At 40.9% G+C, this 22,439-nt stretch overlaps 3 protein-coding genes across 3 annotated transcripts; all 3 read right to left on the bottom strand.

Moving 5' to 3' along the window:
• Window positions 1-2,149: 2,149 nt before the first annotated feature.
• Window positions 2,150-3,367, bottom strand: LOC130724799 (uncharacterized). The gene has a single exon (XM_057576078.1). It carries the CDS (start codon window positions 3,365-3,367, stop codon window positions 2,150-2,152), a length of 1,218 nt encoding a protein of 405 aa, XP_057432061.1.
• A 9,705-nt stretch (window positions 3,368-13,072) lies between these two features.
• On the bottom strand, window positions 13,073-14,383 carry LOC130724798 (protein FAR1-RELATED SEQUENCE 5-like). The gene has a single exon (XM_057576077.1). It carries the CDS (start codon window positions 14,381-14,383, stop codon window positions 13,073-13,075), a length of 1,311 nt encoding a protein of 436 aa, XP_057432060.1.
• Window positions 14,384-14,439: 56 nt separating this feature from the next.
• Window positions 14,440-15,585, bottom strand: LOC130724797 (protein FAR1-RELATED SEQUENCE 5-like). The gene has a single exon (XM_057576076.1). The coding sequence runs from the start codon at window positions 15,583-15,585 to the stop codon at window positions 14,440-14,442; it is 1,146 nt and encodes a 381-aa protein (XP_057432059.1).
• Between the last annotated feature and the right edge of the window lie 6,854 nt (window positions 15,586-22,439).

Below are 22,439 nucleotides of genomic sequence, written 5' to 3'. Positions count from 1 at the left end.
CATACTTGCATATGATATTTTTGTAAGGTTTTGTCTAAACCACTCTAGGTAAATATTGGATAAAATTACAATAGTTTAAGTCATTGAAAATAAAATGGAATTTAGGTTTATAACACGTGTTTAAATTATTGGATCACCTAAAACTAGAATTCCCTATCTTGTTTGAATTACGTACCTAAATTCCAATGCCTAAGACAACATATATTTTTTTTTTGTAAATCAGGAAGATATATTGCAAAAGTCAAGAATCGATTCATGGACTTCTCCATTCACGGTCATTATGTCCTCAGCTCTTACCACTTTAGGTATAATTTGGGGACAACCTAGCTAAGAGATCATATTAATATCAATGTAATTTTTTTCCTCTTCTTTAATTTTAGTTTTGTACGAATAAATTAAAGTTTTTTGGCCAAAGTTTTGTTAGTGTGTTCAAGTTGCTCTCTCAATTTTAACCCACGTGTGATAAACACCAACGATTTCCCAAGATTGATCAGCACATGTTGGTGATTGAACCCAGAAAATGTAGAAGTATTATTGATGAAGAACCCTAATCCCAAATTGGGAATTAGGGGAAAGATACATGAGGGAGATGCCAAACACCCTCTCTAACCCTTAAATAAGCAACTTATTGAGTTTGATAAAGTCATTGACAATTTACAATTCAGGTCTTGGGTTTGGTTTCGTGGAAAATTCAAAGATTTTGGATGCTCCTTCTATGAATGGCAAATTCATCCTTCTTTATATCTGTCTTTGTTATAATTCCTTGGATACATTCTTGGCTGTTTGTTGATCACAGGGAGCTCTCGATTGATCTTTATATTGCTTCTGGACCTTGCACATACATTACTTTTGAGACCTGGTTTAGGACTGCTTTGTAGATACTTTGATAGTTCTTACTGGGATTAGGATTGCTTAGTAATTGTTTTTCTTTCCTGTTTCCCGTTTTTGTGTTCCTCTTGTTTCTCCTGGTTTGAAGTATACATAGTACTTCCCTTAATAATATTGTTTGGCTGATAAAAAAAAAATCTAATGATGTTCTGCATTTCGTCATTACATTACATCAAAAGACTTCATAATAGACTTAGCCTACATAACGTAAAGAAAAGACCCAACACTTACATAACTTACCTATTTTGTTTGAATCCTTTTGGAATCAAACTTTCAACTTAGGAAGATGAAAAAACAACTTTTTTCATCTTAAATCAACACCCGTAGGTTTCAAGTTATTTATTTCAACAAGTAAATATAAAATGTAGAAGTATAAAGTATTATTCATGAAGAACCCTAATCCAAAATTGGGAATTAGGGGAAAGATACATGAGAGAGATGTCAAACACCCTCTCTAATGATGTTCTGCATTTCGTCATTACATTACATCAAAAGACTTCATAATAGACTTAGCCTACATAACGTAAAGAAAAGACCCAACACTTACATAACTTACCTATTTTGTTTGAATCCTTTTGGAATCAAACTTTCAACTTAGGAAGATGAAAAAACAACTTTTTTCATCTTAAATCAACACCCGTAGGTTTCAAGTTATTTATTTCAACAAGTAAATATAAAATGTAGAAGTATAAAGTATTATTCATGAAGAACCCTAATCCAAAATTGGGAATTAGGGGAAAGATACATGAGAGAGATGTCAAACACCCTCTCTAATGATGTTCTGCATTTCGTCATTACATTACATCAAAAGACTTCATAATAGACTTAGCCTACATAACGTAAGGAAAAGACTCAACACTTACATAACTTACCTATTTTGTTTGAATCCTTTAGGAATCAAACTTTCAACTTACGAATTCAAAAAACAACTTTTTTCATCTTAAATTGACACCCGTAGGTTTTGTTAGGTTTGTTAGGTTTACTGATAGTCATATTTGTACTCATAAATCGTATTTGTCGTGGTACCTTGGCATCAAATGGTACAATAATTCTGTTCGGCAATACTAACAAGAAGATAAACATGAGTTCAAAATTGAAGCAAACATTTGGTACATCAATCCTCTTCCTCAAACAAACGTACAAGATAAACAAGGGCTGAGATGTTTTCATGGATAGGATTTAACGCATTAAAGAGAGGAATAAAAACAAAAACAAGCAATAATAATGCAACAATGTCAAAATATATTCATATGTTATAAGGTTATCTTCTAATCAAGTTGTTTGCAAGAAACTCTTTAAAGGAAGACGAATGACCACGATGGACAATCCGAAATGTACTGGAGTACGGAACCAAGATCACATTTGTCCTGGATTCATTTATCCCAACTTGACAAAATTTCCACGGATAAGGGCCGTTTATGTTGTAAGCATAAATTTTATCTCTGGTGGCAAAGATTAAGCAGTCTCCATTGACAACAGTGTAGTGATTTCTTATGGGTTCCACGTACATAGAGAAGAGAGAAAAACTTTCACCAGACAGCCCTAGTTCATCCTTGGTAATATGAAGAATTTGAACCCAAGTAGCAATTATAGAAGTCGAGTCTGCACAAGTCCACACAGAGAACGAAGAGTTGATAAACCTTACGAGACATAGACACTCTCTCGAAGTCCATCTAGATCCCCATGTGTAAACCCCAAACTTCCCGTCGAAGGGTTCCTGGAGAACCTCAATTGGAAGGTCCAACAGGACAGATGTATGATCATGGAGTGAGTAGGCCACTACGTATGGCAAATAGAAGCGATCGGATCCGAAGAAGCTGTATTCATAATTATCAGACATAAAATATAGCCAATTATTAACAATTGCTGGTTGACCAAGAATGACATTACGGTCGCCCAAACCCATGTTTGGGTTAATTACTTGCCAGTAGTCCCCTACAGGGTTGTACTCCTTTAAGACATAATAGTGTTTGAAAATCGAAGGGCCTCGGATCATTGAAAGCAAGCGGTAGTCATTGGCAGTCGGAGTCGAAGATGGGATGATAATTATATTGAGAGTACCTTCAACATAGTAATTAGGGCACGGTGAGGTGAGGGGAGTCCACGAACTGGTTACAGGATTACAGATGAAATAACTGAATGGGTTTTTCCGCCTACAACGAACCACAACTAATCCATTCCACGATGAAATGATCTGGCCAGACTGTTCAATGAAATCCAAAAAGTCCTTTGGAACGCCATCAGAAGGCCCGTTGTGTAATAAATGAAGTAGGTGGATCCCTGAATCATATATTATGTGAGAGCCCGGAGACGTGAAGATATGCTGATCCCCAAGTGACAGCATATGACTTGCTTGTTCTGCACAAAATTTGGGGTTCGTGGTGTAGTCGAATAGTTTCCCTACACACTTAAACCTACATACAATGAAGGCCGGTAAAAGCTTGAACACGTTGGCCAGTTCATCAACCCAGGAGGTCATGCCTGGACTGAGCGGAACACAAAAGCAATACGATTTCAACAGGAGACGAAAATAAGAGGGATGAAGAACTATAGAAACGAGAGCAGAGTAGCAAAATTTTGATTGTCACAGGAATGTTTCAATAGGTGGTATGAACCAAAAACGAATAGCAAACGAACTAGATATAAACGCATGGGATAAATGTGCTAGTGTGATATGATCCGCAACATGCAACATTTATCATAAGGAAATATTACTCTTATCATAAAATACTTTGTACCTTTTTTTATTACAAGAATAAAGTTTGGCCGACTAAGCATAGTAGTGGTGGAAAGGGGTGGAAGAAAAGATAGATAGGAAGAAAATAGAGAAAAAACTAAAATTTGATAAATGATTTTATTATTAAAGAATAGATAAATAAATAGAAAATAAGGATGAAAAAAGTGTGATGTGTTGGTGTATCATAAATCTTAATACAAGAAAGTAATGTTTTGACTCGTGCCTTGTTTGCTCGTAGCTTCTTGTTTTACCTGTGTGTCTGTTGTCCCCTTTTTGCCCCAAATCTTGTTATTCTCTTTGTATTATGGTGGCACACCTTGTGGCTTTCAATAATATAATTGCTTATCAAATTAAAAATACAAGTATTGGCTTACAAAAAATGTCAGAACTGTTTAGTTTGACGTGAACGACCATTTTCTCCAAACGTATGTGTAATTTAGTTGGCAGGATTGCACGAGCTGAGTGTTATAACGCATGTTGTTGTTCACACATACTAGTGTTATGGACTTTTATATTAAATTCAATTATGGTTACTTGAGAGCAGGATTGCTTGAGAGTGTTATAATGCATGTTGTTGTTCACTCATACTAGTGTTATTTACTCTCATATTAAATTCAATTAAGGTTACTTGAGCATGAATGTACGATAATGTGATCATATGTGAAGACTTTGAACATTACTATGACCTTAGGAAACGTGTATTTCTAATAGATATCAGTAACCACAATTACCTTTATTAAATTGGATAGTCAACATTTCATCAAAGATGAAATGTTGACTTTGATGAAATGTTGACTATTCATGATACTAATGGTAATTATTTACTCTAATGTTTAGGGTTTAGGGATATATTACTTATATGACACATCTCATGTTGTTGAATTATAAGTTTTTATATGTCATTCAAATACAAACATTGTTCATTCCCAAAACCGGATACCAATACATTTGATAGTTTAGTGTGGTATATTAAAGAATAACTAGGTTATGAGATTTTTCACTTACAATAAGAGGCTAACTTTACAGTCATTTGTTTTCAAACTTAGCCAAAGGGGTTAAGATTAATTATGCATGTGATTAGACAAAAAATAATCTTGACCCTAAAATTTATTACACATTAGTTTATCCTTCCTATGATTTTAACCCAAGTCGTAAACTCAACCTACTTATTTTATCTTTTCATCCTTTTATTATTACCGGAACACTGTAGCCCTGCAGCAAAGGAATAGTAGCCGTGCCGTTGAAATACCGTTACCATGGCTACGATCTCAAGCGTTAAATTTTAAATTATTATATTTACTAACTGCACCACCAAAAAAGTCAGTTCAAAAGTGAAACACTGCAGATGAAACTACAATAATGCAAACGTGCATCATGACCACACGTGCCGCGCTTGCTGTTGTGTATTTCGAAGGGTGCCGGGAAAGGTTATGTATGTCGTAGTAAGCGCGTGACCATATAGATGTAACTCGCTCACAGTGCCTGACGCAAGTTGACCTCGATAACTGCGTCTGACGTACCGCAAGAATTTAATTACCGTGAAGAACAATACGTGACTACGTGTGATACGATTAGCTCGCCCCCGTCGGCTGAAGTAAATCTGAATTGGATTAGCTTGAAAAGGATAAAGTTGATTTTGACCCATGAAGGAGATGGGTGCCGTGAAGTGTAAAGCTGTTTTGTTGACATAAAGGAGATTGGTTGAAAGCTTCGTCTGACATAAAGCAAAAGATCATGATTAGTTACGGCTACCTATGTCACTTGATCATCAACTAGCCTCGGGTTTCATTCTATTCAAGCTATATAAAAAAAAAAATCAGATGTTAAAATATAATTATTTTTCAACCAATCAGATGTTAACTTTTAGTGGTCTAATTTTAGAGCACCTTTTTTAACCTGCTATAATTGGTAAATACATTTTTTTTTGAATAAATTTAATATATGACAAATTTTTAAACATTTTTTTTTAAAGAATGGGTTGACCTACTATACCCGGTTAAAGTATGAGGTATAAAATTACACTACCTAAAAATGGTGAATATTAGAAAAAAAAGTTTTGTATGGAGGATATGTTTCCCACGTTATACTGAAAGTGCATGAGTTTTTCAATTGATGTCATAATTTAAGTTAAACACAATTATTATAAATGAGTTATATGAAGAAAAAAAATATAAGTCATTGGTCAGCTATTTGAATACAATATGAAATGAGGCATATATGAGAAATAATGAGAAAAAAATGTTTAGAATGTATTAAAAACAATAAATAGGGAACCAAAAAAAAGTTAAAACTAGATGTGCTTTGAAATGGATGTAGCAGGTGTTTACCTTGTCAAAGAATAATTATTCTTTCACACCTCATTTTTTAGGTGGAAAGAGGTGGAGGAGGAGAGAGATAGGAAGAAAAGAAAAAGTATGAGAGAGAAAGTATAAGATGTGATAGATCATAAGAGGAGAGAGATAGAAATACAAATAAAAATAGGTGAAAATGAATTGGAGAAAAAATGAGGTGTGTACATATCATTGTTGCCTTGTCAAAACATAAACTTGTTTCAAGTAGTCGCATAGATATGGCACAGGAAAGTAATGTTAACCCATTGGGAGTCCCTTTTCCGATCCGGTTTTATAGCTATTGGATAAATCAAATCTTATGAGGTGACAAATTGGTAGAGCTGCAAGTCAATCACGTTCATGTCATTGGCTCCTTCTGTTCATGCAGTGGGTAAATTATTACTCACTCTGTTTAAAGAGTTGATTAATTAACAAATATTTGATTGAAATACCAGGCAATTCCTCTAGTACAAGCAAAAAGTTCTTGAGTCAAATACAGGAGTGACATGTACCAGTAGAAAAATTACATTTGAATTATTTATTAATAATATTGTAGACTTGTTGAAACTCTGAATCAACCCTTTAAGTTTATTGTAATCATAAACTAACCCCATGTACCTTCTTTCACCTTCTTTACATTTTTCCTCTAGTTTAGGGTTCTTTCGCTTCTTCCAAATTCACCTCAGCTTCTGGGTTCGTTCTGTTCTTCGGTTTTCGAATCTGCATCAATCGTGGATTGGGGCTCCATATATAGAAAGGTTCAGCGTCTGGGTTCGTTATGTTCTTCGTCTCTGATTTTCGAATTGATCACTATACATGCTGAATCTGCATCAACCGTGGATTGGGCTCCGCTCCATAGGAAGGTTCTAGCTAGGGTTCGGATTGTTGTTTCCTTTGTGTATGCCGTGAAGCTTCATTCTTCAATCTGAGCTTCGTTTGTTTTCTCTGGTGTTTGTGGGTTGTTGGGGTTGTCCTATGTTGTGTCAATTTCCTTTCATTGTAAGTTGTTTTTTCTGTCTTCTTGTGATTATGTGACTGTTCTCTTGTATTGTATTTGGGATTTGAGTACCACTTATTTGGGCTGCTGGTTACTTGTATAGGGAGGGGAGGCATAGTTCTTGAGTTTACACCACGCGGTTTCACAAAGGATTCTCTTTTTCACTGATGAGGAGATTTTTTGAAGTTTGCTGCTTCAGATTGCTGACGAGGATTCTAATATGTTATCAGAAAACCCAGTTCAGGATCTTTGGAATTGGAAAAGTAACACAAGGAAGAACAAAGCTTCACTACTTGCACACAGGGAAGAATGAACACAAGCCACAAATTTGATGGAAGTTCAAGGCAAGAACAATGAATCTCACTAATTATTAAAAAGGGCAAGAACAATGAACACAGGGAAGAACGAACACAACCACCCTATTCTCAATACATTAAAAAGTTATATTAATAGTGGTAAAACATAGTTTCACATACATAATTATAAAAAAGGTGAGGGTATATTTATATTTAGTAAGCTACAATTTAGCTGGGCTCATATCCTGAATAGTATAAAAAAATCTAGTCAGCACTTATTATATTAAGTGTTCGAATATTACTGGCCCACCTCACTCATGTAGCCTACACTCACATGAATTTATGGACACCCAAGCATGCACCGAAATACCAACTCTCACTACCTTCTTTGTATAAGAAGTTTATACAAAGAAGAAAAGAAGTCTTTTTATTGGTTAAGTAGATAGTGAGAGTTGAATAGACTTTGTTAATAAGAGTGATAAATACAACTTTAAATTATTATTAAGGACCGAGGAAATATGATATTAAATAATAATATATAATCATGAAACAGAGAAAATAATCATTGTTTTTACAAACCAAGTTACTTTTTGAAATATAGTATTATCTACTTATAGTATGAAACTGAGTATTTTGGTATTATGACATTAGGCAGAGAAGTGGAAGTCACCAAGAACGATATAACAAGAGCAAAGTGTCCTTTATGGAAGGCAAAAGAAGCTCCTCCTCCAACATAGACAACGAGGATATCACAATGTAAGCACATTCACTACCATTTATTACTTTCACATGAGAAAAATGGGTTTGTGTATATGAAATGTTAGTATGTTGTCTGTGGTGGGGGACGGGTAAGACAAATTGCTTTGATGCAGGTCAACACCTCAATCTGAGCCCGAATCTTCTTGCGGGGATGTAGCTCTGATTTACTCGGCACTAATGTCTGCATTTTCGGAATTCAAAAGGGACCAATGGAATCGGTTGGAATTCCTAAGGTTAAAAGTGTCGTGTCTATCTAACGATGTGGTCCACATGTTTGGGCGCATAAAAGTAATATAACCGTATTATTTAATATATTTATTTATTACTTAGGTCTTTCCATTTACTAATTTCCAAATGGATTCCTTTTCAATCAGGAAACTGCTGATGGAGTAGAAAATCTCTCAACACGGTTTGCTAGGTTAGAGGCTAAGATTGAAGCCACGTGCAAGAATTTTGATGGTATGATAACTTCAGCGTCCAGACAGCGAAGTGGTTCCATATCTGGCAACCCTTCGTCATCTACCTCTCCAGGGTCTACGGCTACTCCGTCTGCGAGACCACCCAGACCACATTCGAAAGTTTCTCATGCAGCTATTATGCATAATAAGCGACTTAGAGGTTACTACGGTAGTTCTCCCCTTGCACCTATAGGTGCCACTCAAATGTTTGGCCGCTATGACTCTTTTAGGACAACTCAACCTTCAGATGATGGCGCCGCCGTGGAGAGTACTCCCCGAACTAGCAACACGCCCAAAAAGAGTTGCATTGAAATTGTTACTCCCACCAAGACGGTCGGTGTACGTATTGGTCTGGGAATGAAGATGAAAACAATTCGCACAGACCACCCCATAGCTTTGATGAATAAAATGAATAGCTTCCCGCATAGTGTGACAACTTCAACCCTGTCCAACACAGAATTTATATCAACGGCTAGGCCAAAAACCGGTCCACCAAAAGTTCCATCAAATCTTGGTGGTGTCCAAACGCGTGCTGGGAAAAAAACATTACAACTAAGGGAAAACGAAGAGGCGCTCCGATGTGGACCACTATCTATGGTTGTTATGTCAAATGTGAGTGCAGCATCGCTATCCCATTTTTCCTGATATTATCCACAATATTGTGCAAATGTTTGACGTTCACTGTTCGTTTTCAGTCCATCAAATATAAATTTAGACCTCCAAGTGATGTGGGTGTCTCGATCGCAGATGCACCCATTGTTGCTTACCTTTTTCACACCAATCTAACTGATAGGTAAGTTTGTAATACACAATAGATGTAGTTCTTATATTGTTGGTGACGTAAATGCTGTACCACCGAATCATCTGACATTTTTCACCGACTTCCGCAGCGAGGAGCTCCTGAGGATGAGAAATCTTGTTGCCACCCGAAAAGATTTTGAATGTTTTATCCCGTTCAACAGAATTTCTTCCAATGTACGTCTTGTTGTTACGTGTCTCATTACATTGTTCGTATTGTTGTTAAAATTATAGGTGTATTTGTTGTTTTCTCTGTTACAGGTAATTGAATGGAGTTCTACAAAGGCAACACTTAATCAACAACTAGCCTCGGAACAAACCATTTGGTCATTGCCACCGTCGTTTGCAGTTTAGTCTCGGTCTCGACTATTTGATATCACATATATAGTACTATGGTCGGCAAATTATTATTTTAAAATTTCATTTGTTGTTCAAACAGATAGACGTAAACGAAAGCATGACATTGTCAAACCTGAAGGACAAATACAAATCTTGGATGCCTACTACCCCCTCTATCTTATATGTTAGATGCAAATACTTAATTAACATATTTACAAAAGTCCTTTATAATGTGTTAAAAGTTGATGCTTCGTTTTGCTTCCTGCTGTAGATATACATTCCAATAGAGGAACGGTCGACGGATCACTGGTACTTAATGATTGTATCCGTTACTGATCGAGTCATTCACCATTTCGATTCAAATCTTCAAAAGAACAAGATAGAGCCCAGAAATGAGATGATGAGGAACTTGGTATCCTTTACGACTATTTCAGTGAAAATTTACACAATAACGTCTGTATTTACATCCTGTTTGCACTTTGCAGTGTTTGGTCGTTGGCCAACTTCTTCCCGCGCAGGATTCTGCAGTGGTCACTAGTTTAGAAAACGCATTTCAAAATGACGATTGGAAAGTTATTTGTGGTAGTCCGATTCCCCCATCCGGAGAAAGGTTTTTTTTTTTTTGACTTGTTTTGTTTACCTGACCTTGTCACCTGACCTTGTCAGTGTTCATCTAATTATCGTTTGAATTTATGCTCATATTTCCAGTTATGACTCCGCGCTTCGCGTGTTGGATTGGATGGGTATGGAACATAACTTTAGATCCAATATCCCTGTCGAGGTTAGCAACATCATACATGATTGGTTGCTTGCCAATCAAAATAGCTATTTTGCTTTAACTTCTCCTGACCTCTTTGTTTTGCATTAGTAGATTAATGAAAGTGCTATGCGGATGGAAATCGCAATTGAAATGTTTCGGGGTAATCACAACGAGCTTTGGACTACAAAGATGAAAGAAAAAGCTAATATATTCTGGGCGACACAATCTGCTTTGGACTACAAAGATGATACACAAAGCTAATATATTCTAGGCGAAACAATCTGCCCCTTAACTAAATTTCCTTCAACCACAATATTGGGTTGCTGCGTGCATCTCTTGGCAAATGTGGTCATTTTCATTTCGTATACAATATTTAGATTACTTAGACATGGATGTCTTACTTAAGTGGTCATTTTCATTTTCTGGGATAGAGATTATGTCGCATAAAGATACCTGGACATTTTATGGCTGAAGTGGAAATTTTTGGTGTCTTTCACATTTTTAGGGCAGCTTATACTATCGCCGATAGTCTTGCAGAACAGGGCTATGAACGCACTCTGCTTCAGCCTATGTCAGAAGTTCTCCCTCCCCCTTCCTTGAAGGGTCTCATCTTATTATCCTCCTGCAAATACGGTTCTGGTGTATTAGTAGTGGAATCAAGATGCTGGCGTTGTTTTCCCTCTGAGTGCGCTCTTAAAGCTGTTGTGTTACTTTTGTATTTTCGTATGCTCTAAGCGTGATGTATATCTGTAGTTGTAGTTTCTGTTTTTCTTTCCCTTATGTCTTCTATATTTTTATCCTTTATGCATTGGATTTTATCATGTTAGTCCCTTTGCCTGTTTTTCTTTCCCTGTATTTGTATCTTCTTTTTCAGGTGGACTAGAATTCACCTTTCTTAAAAAAAAGGGCCTTTGACATCCTCTCAACTGTAATGTGACAATTAAAAAAAATTAACGCAACTGGTTTAGCTTTGTCTGTTACTCTTCTTCCTTTATTTTTTAAGTGTCATCCATTCATCCTAGATAGTGGGTTATTGGAGTCTTTTTTCCAATTCTATCCTCTCAATGAAGTTATAAAGCTTTCTAAACAAGATAGTGGATAATTAACTTTACCCTTTTTTTTCTATTCTCTCATATGAAAAAAACATTTATCATTCTTCCCTCCATATTAGAATAAAAAAATTATAAACTCCCGCCAATTCCATCTATTTCTTCTGACATAATTTAATATTAACACCTTTTTTCTATATAACTTTGGAATATCTTATCGGTACTTTCATGAAATTTAATTTACAGTTACTACCCAAGACTTTGAATTGATGTAATGAGAATTTAATTTTCATTTACTAGTAAGGATATAATAGATAAAAAAGGATCAAAACATCCACATCTAAGGGTACAGTTAAAAAAGCAAAGCCATTATTCTTTTTTTGGCCATCATCACATTTTTAACCATAAACGGTTAGTAGTAAATTTAATGTGATATTGGCTTACCTAGTTTTTAATATCTTAAGGAAATATAAGACGTTTTACTTTAAACTATTAAAACAATATACACAATACCCTCAAATTAGTTGTCTCAATTCTATAAATTTGTTCACTCCATCATTAATTATACTTCCGCTGTATAAAAAAATATCATTAATTATAAAGAGAAAATGTGAAAACTTAAATATAATGGAAAGTATGCTATTTTCGTAATGTAATACATTAATCATATTTTTTGCTTCCAAAAACAACTAATCATAGTTATTGTTTTCTAAATATGCGATCTTTGTTGTAAGGAATGGTAGTAAGTAAGCCACGATTATTTACAGTATTTGGGCATAAAAGTCGGGTTGTCTTATTAGGATAAAGACGGATTCCATGAAGCTTCCTTATGGAATGGAAGAACGTGCCTGACATCATAAGGTGACCTAGATAATTGTGAGAACATCTCAGAGTGTGTGCTATCGCGCCGAAGGACACAATGAAGCGTGACATAAAGCTGAAACATCTCGTAAGTGTGTGACACCAATCTGAAACCTGTCGATGATAATAATTGCGTGACATAAAGTTGGCACCTCGATTTTTTCGAGACAACTCCTTTTAGCTGGCACGCCGAGTTTCAAGAACTACACGGGAGCGAATTTGAGACGACAGCGAATTCATAGTCGAATACTCCCTCCGTCCTCGTTTATAAGTCACTTTTACGTAATTCTCTAGGATTAAGAAAAGAAGTTACTAGTATTGAATTTGTAAAATGTTTTATTGAGTTTCCTAGATTACACATCAACTTCTCTCTTGAAATTAATTTTTTTTTCAAGATTACATTATGTCTTTCATATTAAATATAAGGGTAAGTTTGGAAAAATGCATTAAATACTACATTGGTAATATAAATTAACTTATATTTTGGGATTAAAAAAATCTCAAAAAGTGACTTATATATGGGGACGGAGGGGAGTAATATCCATAAGTTATGATGCGATATTCGGTAAAGAATTTGTGCTAATGCAACTGAAACTCCTTAATAATGCATTACAATAATACAAAGGCAACAAATAATGGATTAAAACATTACATCACGTTAAACAGTTTCCATAGCACTTAGTCTCAGACATCCAACGATACCGAATGCTCAGCATATGGCCCTACCCGTCCGTGGCGTCCTAGTAGGCTGCAACATGAAACAAATTAAGTAAGATTTATACGGTTTTTTTGTTTTTTTGTTAATCATGGAAATGATCACTAAAAATCATAGGTATTAAAAAAATAACACCTTCAAAGTCATCAAATTCATGATCCCCTCCCATGGAGGATCCATTGGTCGACGTTCCTTTAACCAATGGGCAAGTTAAGCGATTGTGGCCAATCACTTTGCATGCGCTACACTTCAAGGGTCGCTTTGCCCTCAATCGAGAAGTTGACGGTCCACGGGGACGACCCCTGCACCGGTGAGTCGTTAGACCTGCGTTAGCAGATGGAGTTCCAGTGACACCTTCAGGAACTGAGGGATTGTTTTTATTCTCCAAGTGTTGAGTGTGACCTCCAACAATCTCCCATGTCTGGCGAAAGTCATCAATAAGCGGACAAGCAAGTGTACACATTTTCCTACAGGCTTCGAGCATACAAACATACCTGGCAAGGACCGCGGAATCTCGGAAAAGCGACGGGGATGACCCCGGCGTTTCACATAAATGATCCTTTGCACCTTGACTCCACCTTTCAAGCACAAGTGACTTGGGAATGTTATGTATATTGAGATCAACCAACACAGCAATGATGTGGGCACAAGCTAAACCAATGCTTTCCATTCTCATGCATGAGCATCGGAATTCAAATGTAGCCGTATAGTATGAAACAAGCCACTCCCTACTAGATTCCTGGGACCGCTTAACCGTGTACATGGACATGCCAAGGGTATCTTCGCAATTAGAAATTATCATGTCAGCGGCAGATACAATGGTGGGACGGAATCGGAAGAATAATTGGCGGGTCAAAATACGTGAGGCTGAAAGCTCAATACTTTGAAAAAGGGGTGGAGCTTTCAAACCCGGGTCTCCATAGCCTGAACGAAAATCAGCTTCAACTTCTCTATGTCGCATGTATTTGAGACAATGATGAAAGTGCTGTAGAAACTCTTTCAAGTTGTATCTTCTCTTGACAAACTTCCCAAGTTGGGCGTTGAACCCTTCACACCGAGATGTAGTCCTAAACCCGGCAAAAAACTTACCACGAAAGTAGGCCGCAGCCCAAGTATGTCTTCTGGCATACATGTCAATAATCCACGGATGTTCATGTAAATTAAATTCTTCAACCAATGATTCCCACTTTCTTTTAAAATCACCTATTTGAAAATCACCGAACATACAAGTCTTGAACTTAGGGAGGAAGTCAGGAATTTTGATATTATCGGTTGCATTACACATCAAGTGCCATGCACAGAGTCGGTGAGTGGCATTGGGAAAGACCCTCCGAATGGCATTCTTCATTGCCTTATCTCCATCTGTGATAACTGCTGTTGGACTCTTCTTGTCCATTGCCTCCAACAACTGCTCTAGCAACCACACATATGTTTCTTCATTCTCGTTGCCAATTACAGCACCACCAACAACAGTTGTTTGATTATGGTGATTGACACATGAAAATATGACGAGGGGACGCCGATATTTGTTTTTTTATATGTGGCATCGAAAGCTAAAACATCCCCAAACACGCTGTAGTTCATCCGACCTATCCCGTCACACCAAAACAAATGTTCCAGATTTTTATCAGCGTCCTCCGTGTGCCGCACAAACATAGATGGGTCTTTGATACCTAACGAGGCTAGATAATCTAATGCCCTGCGTCCATCTGAAACATGTGCTCGTCGTTGCTTCCCAACTTGGTTCTGCAGATCTTTCAAGCTGTATTGCGTGTTGTTATACCCCCCAACCTGTGCAGCATGTGAATTGTAGACGTCGGCTGTTGTTAGACCCGAACTCAAATGAGTTTTCAAACTCAAGATATCCGCTTCGTGCATTTGCCGGTATGCAGCCAACATTGCTGCATGGCTTCTTTGGAGCACGTCGTGGTTATTAGCGTGTACAAACAAGCTGATGTACCACCGTTTTGAGTAACCCTGAATATGGACCCGTAATTTAGCTTTGCATCCACACCTATAATTACTCCAAGCCTCAGCTGTCCGCTTCACATCACTGTTCTTGCGAAAGCCTTCCCTATGACACACAAAAGTTTGTTGGCGTACCTCTCCTTTCTTGGTCCAGCGTTTGGTGTCTTTACGAATAGAGAATCCGGACAATCTTCCAAACCAACAGTAGAACTCGAACGCCAGTTCCAAGCTCAAAAATGAAAACCTCATGATTTCCTCCAGTCTCATGGTCATTAGATCCAGAAGGAGAAAGTCATCCTTTGAATCAATTCTGACAGGATTGACGGGTATTTTGCCATGCATTTCGTTATAATTTACCCCCGCTACATCATCTGCATTGTCAGCTGGGTTAGCTGTGTCAGGCGAACCTTCGTCCTCATCACAAATAGAGCTGTTTTCTTCGCCATCGAGATCGCTTGTCGACCTTTCACCGGAGTCAAGCTCAGTCTCATGAAGATCATAATCGCCGTGGTCACCAAGGCCCTCACCCTCAAATTGATAAGCTGAATTGTTGTTTTGTCCATCAGCGTAGTCATTGTCGTCTTCATTCATAGATTGACCGTCCTCGTAGTCATTGTCGTCTTCATTCATAGATTGACCGTCATCGCCGTTAAAATAATTTTCAAGGGCCCCAAAATCATATTTGGACTGGGCGAGCCCCTAGAGGGGCAACGCCCAGCATGTAGCCCGCCCCAAGGTGGGGCCCTGGCCTTAAATTGGGCCTTGATCTCGGAGGCCCAATTGGCCCAATAGGTAGTACCCAAGCTCTATAAATAGGAGGCGGTTACCAATTGTAAGGGACTTTTGCTTATTTGATGAAATCACTCATAAAATTCAGCATTCTCTCATTCTCATTTTCTCTCTAGCACAATCCTCCACTCTCTAGGTACTATACCTTTCTTCAATGTTCATTGCTAGAACATTTGGCGCCGTCTGTGGGGACTGTAAACTTTCTACTCCCATTCACGTGGATTGATTGTGCAGGAAGTTATCTCTGATTGAGATCAGGCAATTCTCTGGTTTTCTGATTTTGATTCTGTGACCGGTGTTCGTTTTCCGATCGAGTTTGCGTCATTCCTGGTTTGGATGGAGACTCGACGCAGGAGGCAGCATCATTCACCAGTGCGACAGCGAATTTCGCCGCCTCGGCGGCCTCATCGTGTGGTCCTGGATTCTCCGGTACGAACGGCGGGAGTGCAGCCGCCTTCTCCTCCTCCTCCATCACCACCACCTCCTCCATCGCCTTCACAGGTTGGATCTCTGGAGCGCTCACCAGAGAATTCACCTGCTCCGGAGCAACAACCGGTGGTAACACAGGAGCAATGGCGCCATTTGATGCGCAGCATTGGCAACATCCAGCAGCGGAATGAGCATCTACAGGCTCAGTTAAATTTCTACCATCGCGAGCAGCGAGATGATGGAAGCAGAGAAGCAGATTCCGTGGCTGAGTTCCGTCCGTTCTCGGAGGATGTGGAGAGTGTGGCGATTCCGGATAATATGAAAACGTTAGTTCTGGATTCTTACAGCGGAGATTCCGATCCGAAGGATCATCTTCTGTATTTCAATACGAAGATGGTGATAATTGCGGCGTCAGATGCGGTGAAGTGCAGGATGTTTCCATCGACGTTCAAATCGACGGCGATGGCGTGGTTCACAACTTTGCCGCGCGGATCGATTTCAAATTTCAGAGACTTCTCATCCAAGTTTCTAGTGCAATTCTCGGCGAATAAGAATCAGCCGGTGACGATCAATGACCTATACAATATTCGCCAGCAAGAAGGGGAGTCACTGAAAGAGTACATGGCAAGGTACAGCGCGGCGTCGGTCAAGGTAGAGGACGACGAGCCTCGAGCTTGTGCTCTAGCATTTAAAAACGGTTTGCTACCGGGAGGGTTGAACAGCAAATTGACACGTAAGCCGGCGCGCTCGATGGAAGAGATGCGTGCTCGCGCCAGCACTTATATTCTTGATGAGGAGGACGACGCTTTCAAACAAAAGCGCGCGAAGTTGGAAAAGGGCGACACGTCGCCCAAGCGCGCGAAAAAAGATAGGAGCGGCGAAGATAAGGGGGATGGCAAGCAGCAGAGACCAGATAAGGGGAAGGCGGTATTCAAACCGACCAAGGAACAGTTGTATCCACGGCGCGATGATTATGAACAACGTCGGCCTTGGCAATCTAAGTCTCATCGCCAGCGGGAGGAAACTGATATGGTGATGAACACAGATTTATCGGATATGCTCCGAGGGGCGAGGGACGCAAATCTAGTGGATGAACCGGAGGCCCCAAAATACCAGCCACGGGACGCCAATCCCAAGAAGTGGTGTGAGTTCCACCGGTCCGCCGGGCACGATACGGATGACTGTTGGACTTTGCAGCGGGAGATTGATAAGTTGATTCGGGCGGGGTATCAAGGAAATCGCCAAGGTCCGTGGCGCAACGGTGGCGATCAAAACAAAGCGCATAAGCGGGAGGAGGAGCGAGCGGACACTAAGGGCAAGAAAAAGCAAGAATCAGCGGCTATCGCCACCAGAGGGGCTGATGACACGTTCGCTCAACACTCAGGACCGCCCGTCGGGACCATAAACACCATCGCCGGAGGATTTGGCGGCGGTGGCGACACCCATGCGGCGCGGAAACGCCATGTTCGTGTCGTTAATTCCGTTCATGAGGTCGCTTTTGGATTCGTACACCCTGACATAACAATCTCGATGGCAGACTTTGAGGGGATAAAGCCTCATAAGGATGACCCGATCGTGGTGCAGTTAAGGATGAACAGTTTCAACGTTAGAAGGGTACTCCTGGATCAGGGTAGTTCTACCGATATTATCTATGGTGATGCATTTGACAAGTTGGGACTAACTGACAGTGATCTGACTCCATATGCGGGAACCTTGGTAGGTTTCGCGGGGGAACAAGTAATGGTGCGAGGATACATTGATCTAGACACAATATTTGGGGAAGATGAGTGTGTCAGGGTTTTGAAGGTAAGGTATCTGGTTCTCCAGGTGGTGGCATCTTACAATGTCATCATTGGGCGAAATACATTGAATCGCCTTTGTGCTTTAATTTCAACAGCCCACTTGGCGGTCAAGTATCCGCTAAGCAGTGGAAAGGTGGGAAAGCTGAAGGTGGACCAGAAGATGGCGAGGGAGTGTTACAATAATTGCCTTAACTTGTACGGCAAGAAGAGTGCGTTGGTCGGTCATAGATGTTATGAAATCGAAGCTTCGGATGAAAATCTTGACCCCCGGGGCGAGGGGCGAGTAAATAGGCCCACGCCAATTGAGGAAACGAAGGCGCTAAAGTTTGGCGATCGCACTTTGAAGATTGGGACCAGACTGACGGAAGAGCAGGAGACGCGCCTGACAAAACTGCTTGGGGAGAACTTAGACTTGTTTGCTTGGAGCTGCAAAGACATGCCTGGAATTGATCCAAACTTCATCTGCCATCGATTGGCATTGAATCCAAGTGTCAAGCCAGTTTCACAACTCAGGAGGCGCTTGGGTGGCGACAAAGGGAAGGTGGTGCAACAGGAAGTTGACAAGTTGCTGGCGGCAGAGTTCATCAGGGAAGTGAAGTATCCGACGTGGTTGGCGAACGTCGTAATGGTGAAGAAGGCAAACGGGAAATGGCGAATGTGTGTAGATTACACAAATTTAAACAAAGCATGTCCAAAAGATTCGTATCCCCTTCCTAGCATCGATAGCCTTGTTGATGGTGCCTCGGGCAACGAACTGCTTAGCTTGATGGATGCTTATTCTGGCTACCATCAAATCCGCATGCACCCGGCAGACGAGGACAAAACGGCTTTCATGACCGCCAGAGTCAATTATTGCTATCGCACCATGCCGTTTGGACTAAAGAACGCTGGGGCGACCTACCAAAGATTGATGGATAGGGTTTTTGCTGGGCAGGTGGGAAGAAACATGGAGGTTTACGTTGATGATATGATTGTTAAATCAGTACGTGGTTTGGACCATCATCAAGATTTGGAGGAAGCATTTGGCGAGATAAGGAAGCACAATATGCGCCTCAACCCGGAGAAATGCTCTTTTGGTGTTCAGGGTGGCAAGTTTTTGGGATTCATGATCACATCCAGAGGGATAGAGATAAACCCGGATAAATGCAAGGCGATTCAGCAGATGAAAAGCCCTTCTAATGTGAAAGAGGTCCAACGTTTAACAGGGCGAATAGCAGCATTATCTCGTTTTCTTCCTAAGTCTGGTGACAGATCTTTTCCTTTTTTCAAGTGTCTTCGTAAGAATGTCGCATTTGAGTGGACGGCGGAGTGTGAGGAAGCTTTTGTCCGCCTCAAGGAACTCCTATCGTCACCACCAATCTTGTCGAAACCAATACAGGGACACCCGCTGCACTTGTACTTTGCTGTGAGCAATAGCGCTCTGAGCTCGGTGGTGCTACAGGAGATCGACGGCGAGCATCGAATTGTCTATTTTGTTAGTCACACACTCCACGGCGCAGAGGTCAGATACCAGAAGATTGAGAAGGCGGCGTTGGCGGTCCTCGTCACCGCCCGACGGTTGAGACCTTATTTTCAGAGTTTCCCAGTGAAGGTGCGGACGGATTTGCCCTTGAGACAAGTGTTACAAAAACTGGATTTATCAGGTAGATTGGTCGCCTGGTCGGTTGAATTGTCAGAGTATGGATTACAATATGATCAGCGGGGCACGGTTGGTGCGCAGTCACTAGCTGACTTTGTGGTCGAGTTGACTCCAGATCGGTTTGAAGGAGTGGACACTCAATGGACTCTCTTCGTGGATGGATCCTCCAATAGTAGTGGCAGCGGCGCGGGAGTGACGTTAGAAGGGCCGGGGGAACTAGTATTGGAGCAATCGCTGAAATTCAAGTTCAAAGCAACGAACAACCAGGCAGAGTATGAAGCTCTCATCGCCGGATTGAAGTTGGCGCGGGAAGTGAAGATCGGGAGTTTGTTGATAAGAACGGACTCACAATTGGTGGAGAATCAAGTGAAGGGAACTTTCCAGGTCAAAGATCCCAATCTGATCAAGTACCTTGAGCGGGTACGATATTTGATGACACTTTTCCAAGAGGTCGTGGTAGGGTACGTTCCTCGGGCAGAAAATCAGCGGGCGGACGCGCTGGCCAAATTGGCGAGCACGCGGAAGCCCGGCAATAACAAAAGTGTGATTCAGGAAACGCTGGCGTACCTAAGCATCGAAGGCGAGCTCATGGCGTGCGTGAACAGAGGGGGGACATGGATGGGTCCCATAATATCTGTCTTGGCGGGGGACCCGGCGGAAGTGGAGCAATGCACGAAGGAACAACGGCGGGAGGCGAGCCACTATACTCTCATTGATGGACACTTGTATCGCCGTGGTTTTTCAACGCCGTTGTTAAAATGCGTACCGCCAGAGAAGTACGAGGTGATAATGTCTGAAGTACATGAAGGAGTGTGTGCGAGCCACATCGGGGGAAGGGCTTTGGCTTGCAAGGTGTTGAGGGCGGGTTTTTACTGGCCCACCCTCAGGAAAGATTGTATGGACTTCGTGAAGCAGTGCAAGAAATGTCAGGTGTTCGCAGATTTGTCTAAGGCACCGCCAAAAGAGTTGGTAACGATGAGCGCCCCATGGCCTTTCGCCATGTGGGGTGTGGACTTGGTCGGACCTTTTCCGACCGCCAAGGCCCAAATGAAGTTTATATTAGTGGCGGTGGACTACTTCACTAAGTGGATTGAGGCTGAGCCCCTGGCCAAGATTACTTCTGCAAAGATAGTCAATTTCTACTGGAAGCGTATTGTTTGCAGGTTCGGGATTCCAAGGGCGATCGTATCTGACAACGGGACCCAGTTTTCAAGCAGCCAAACAAGGGAGTTTTGCAGGGAAATGGGCATACATATGAGGTTCGCCTCTGTTGAGCATCCGCAGACGAACGGGCAGGTGGAATCTACGAACAGGGTAATCCTACGAGGACTAAGACGACGGCTTGCGGAGGCTAAGGGAGCTTGGTTGGATGAACTTCCGGTGGTGCTGTGGTCGTACAACACCACTGTGCAATCCACTACAAGGGAAAACCCCTTTAGAATGACCTATGGGGTAGATGCCATGTTGCCGGTGGAGATTGACAACTTTACATGGCGGACTCAACCAGGTTTTGAAGGGGAAAACCAGGCCAACATGGCGATGGAGCTGGACCTTTTGTCGGAAACGCGCGACGAGGCGCACATTCGGGAAACAGCGATGAAGCAGCGCGTGGCGGCAAAGTTCAACAGCAGGGTTCGCGTCCGAGATATGCAGGTCGGCGACCTGGTCCTTAAGTGGCGATCGGGAGCCCCGGGGAACAAGCTTACTCCTAACTGGGAAGGGCCCTACCGCATTATTAAAGTTCTTGGTAATGGGGCCTATCACTTAGAAGAGCTTGATGGAAGGCGGTTACCTCGGTCGTTCAATGGTTTGAGCTTGCGCTACTATTATAGTTGATCGCAGGCGAGAAAGTGAACAAGGCGGAGTCGCCGGAGCCAGATATCTTTAAAATTTTCTAAAGTGTTTTCAAATTCTCCAATGTATTGCAATAACAAAGCGTGCTCTTTTTCTCCGAAAGGAGTTTTTTAATGAGGCGCTCCGTCAATAAAATAAAACGAAAATTCACGAAATTCGTGTCCAAAAATTCCAGGGATTCCCTGACGATCGGAATTGCCGATCGACATAAAGAATTACGGCGATCACTAAGTGGGACAAGCTTGATCCCCAAAGGGGCTTGCTGGAACCCTGAAGGTGGCGGCGATTCCACAAATGGCCTTTGACGCCTGGGAATCACCCCCCGGAAAGTCTGACGTGATCGCCGGTCCCGTAAACGATGTGCTGGGTAAGTCTCGCCAGAATACGACGAGCGCCGTTAACTAGGCAAAAGTCTTGGGACCCCCAAATGGCCATTGGGATCCAAGCATTGTAAGCCCCGAGCGGGCAAAGCCCCGAGCGAAGTCCTCGAGAATGGAGGCCGTTTTCTTCCTTTGGGGAAAACGTCTAAAGTCTTGGTGGTGGAATACCAAGCAACAAGTCCTAGTTAAAATTAATGCACGAAATCGTTAGGCGTAATTCAATCATATGACGCGTGAAAAATAGCGCAAGATATAAGGTCGGCGAATGAATAAGGTGGAAGGCGAGTGCTTGGTCACTCAGGATGTTGAGTATTTTACTACTCCGGCGTGTTGGGGGGTTAAACTATGAAACTCATTCTTAAATTTTTTAAGCAATAAGAGGACGGCGACCAAAAAATGTACGGCGAGAGCATTCCAACATGATTTACAAAATATCCAACGGCGATATAAAAAGCTATGGCGAGGGGTTGCTTAAACATAGATGAATGGCGGAAAAGTACACTACAAGGTGACAGTAAAAGCTAAAGTGATGTTAAAATTACATTATTCATTGTTTTCTTTCTCTTTCTCTTGTTCTTCTTCTTCCTCTTC

This window comes from Lotus japonicus, chromosome 6 (genome assembly GCF_012489685.1).
Source record: "Lotus japonicus ecotype B-129 chromosome 6, LjGifu_v1.2".
NCBI lineage: Eukaryota > Viridiplantae > Streptophyta > Magnoliopsida > Fabales > Fabaceae > Lotus > Lotus japonicus.
Note: the sequence above shows the minus strand (reverse complement) of the source record. Positions and strands in the feature narration are given on the sequence as shown.

What these genes read in the sequence shown, in the direction of transcription:
- LOC130724799 (XM_057576078.1), bottom strand. Translation starts at nt 3,367, where the DNA reads ATGACCTCCTGGGTTGATGAACTGGCCAACGTGTTCAAGCTTTTACCG.
- LOC130724798 (XM_057576077.1), bottom strand. Translation starts at nt 14,383, where the DNA reads ATGGACAAGAAGAGTCCAACAGCAGTTATCACAGATGGAGATAAGGCA.
- LOC130724797 (XM_057576076.1), bottom strand. Translation starts at nt 15,585, where the DNA reads ATGAATGAAGACGACAATGACTACGAGGACGGTCAATCTATGAATGAA.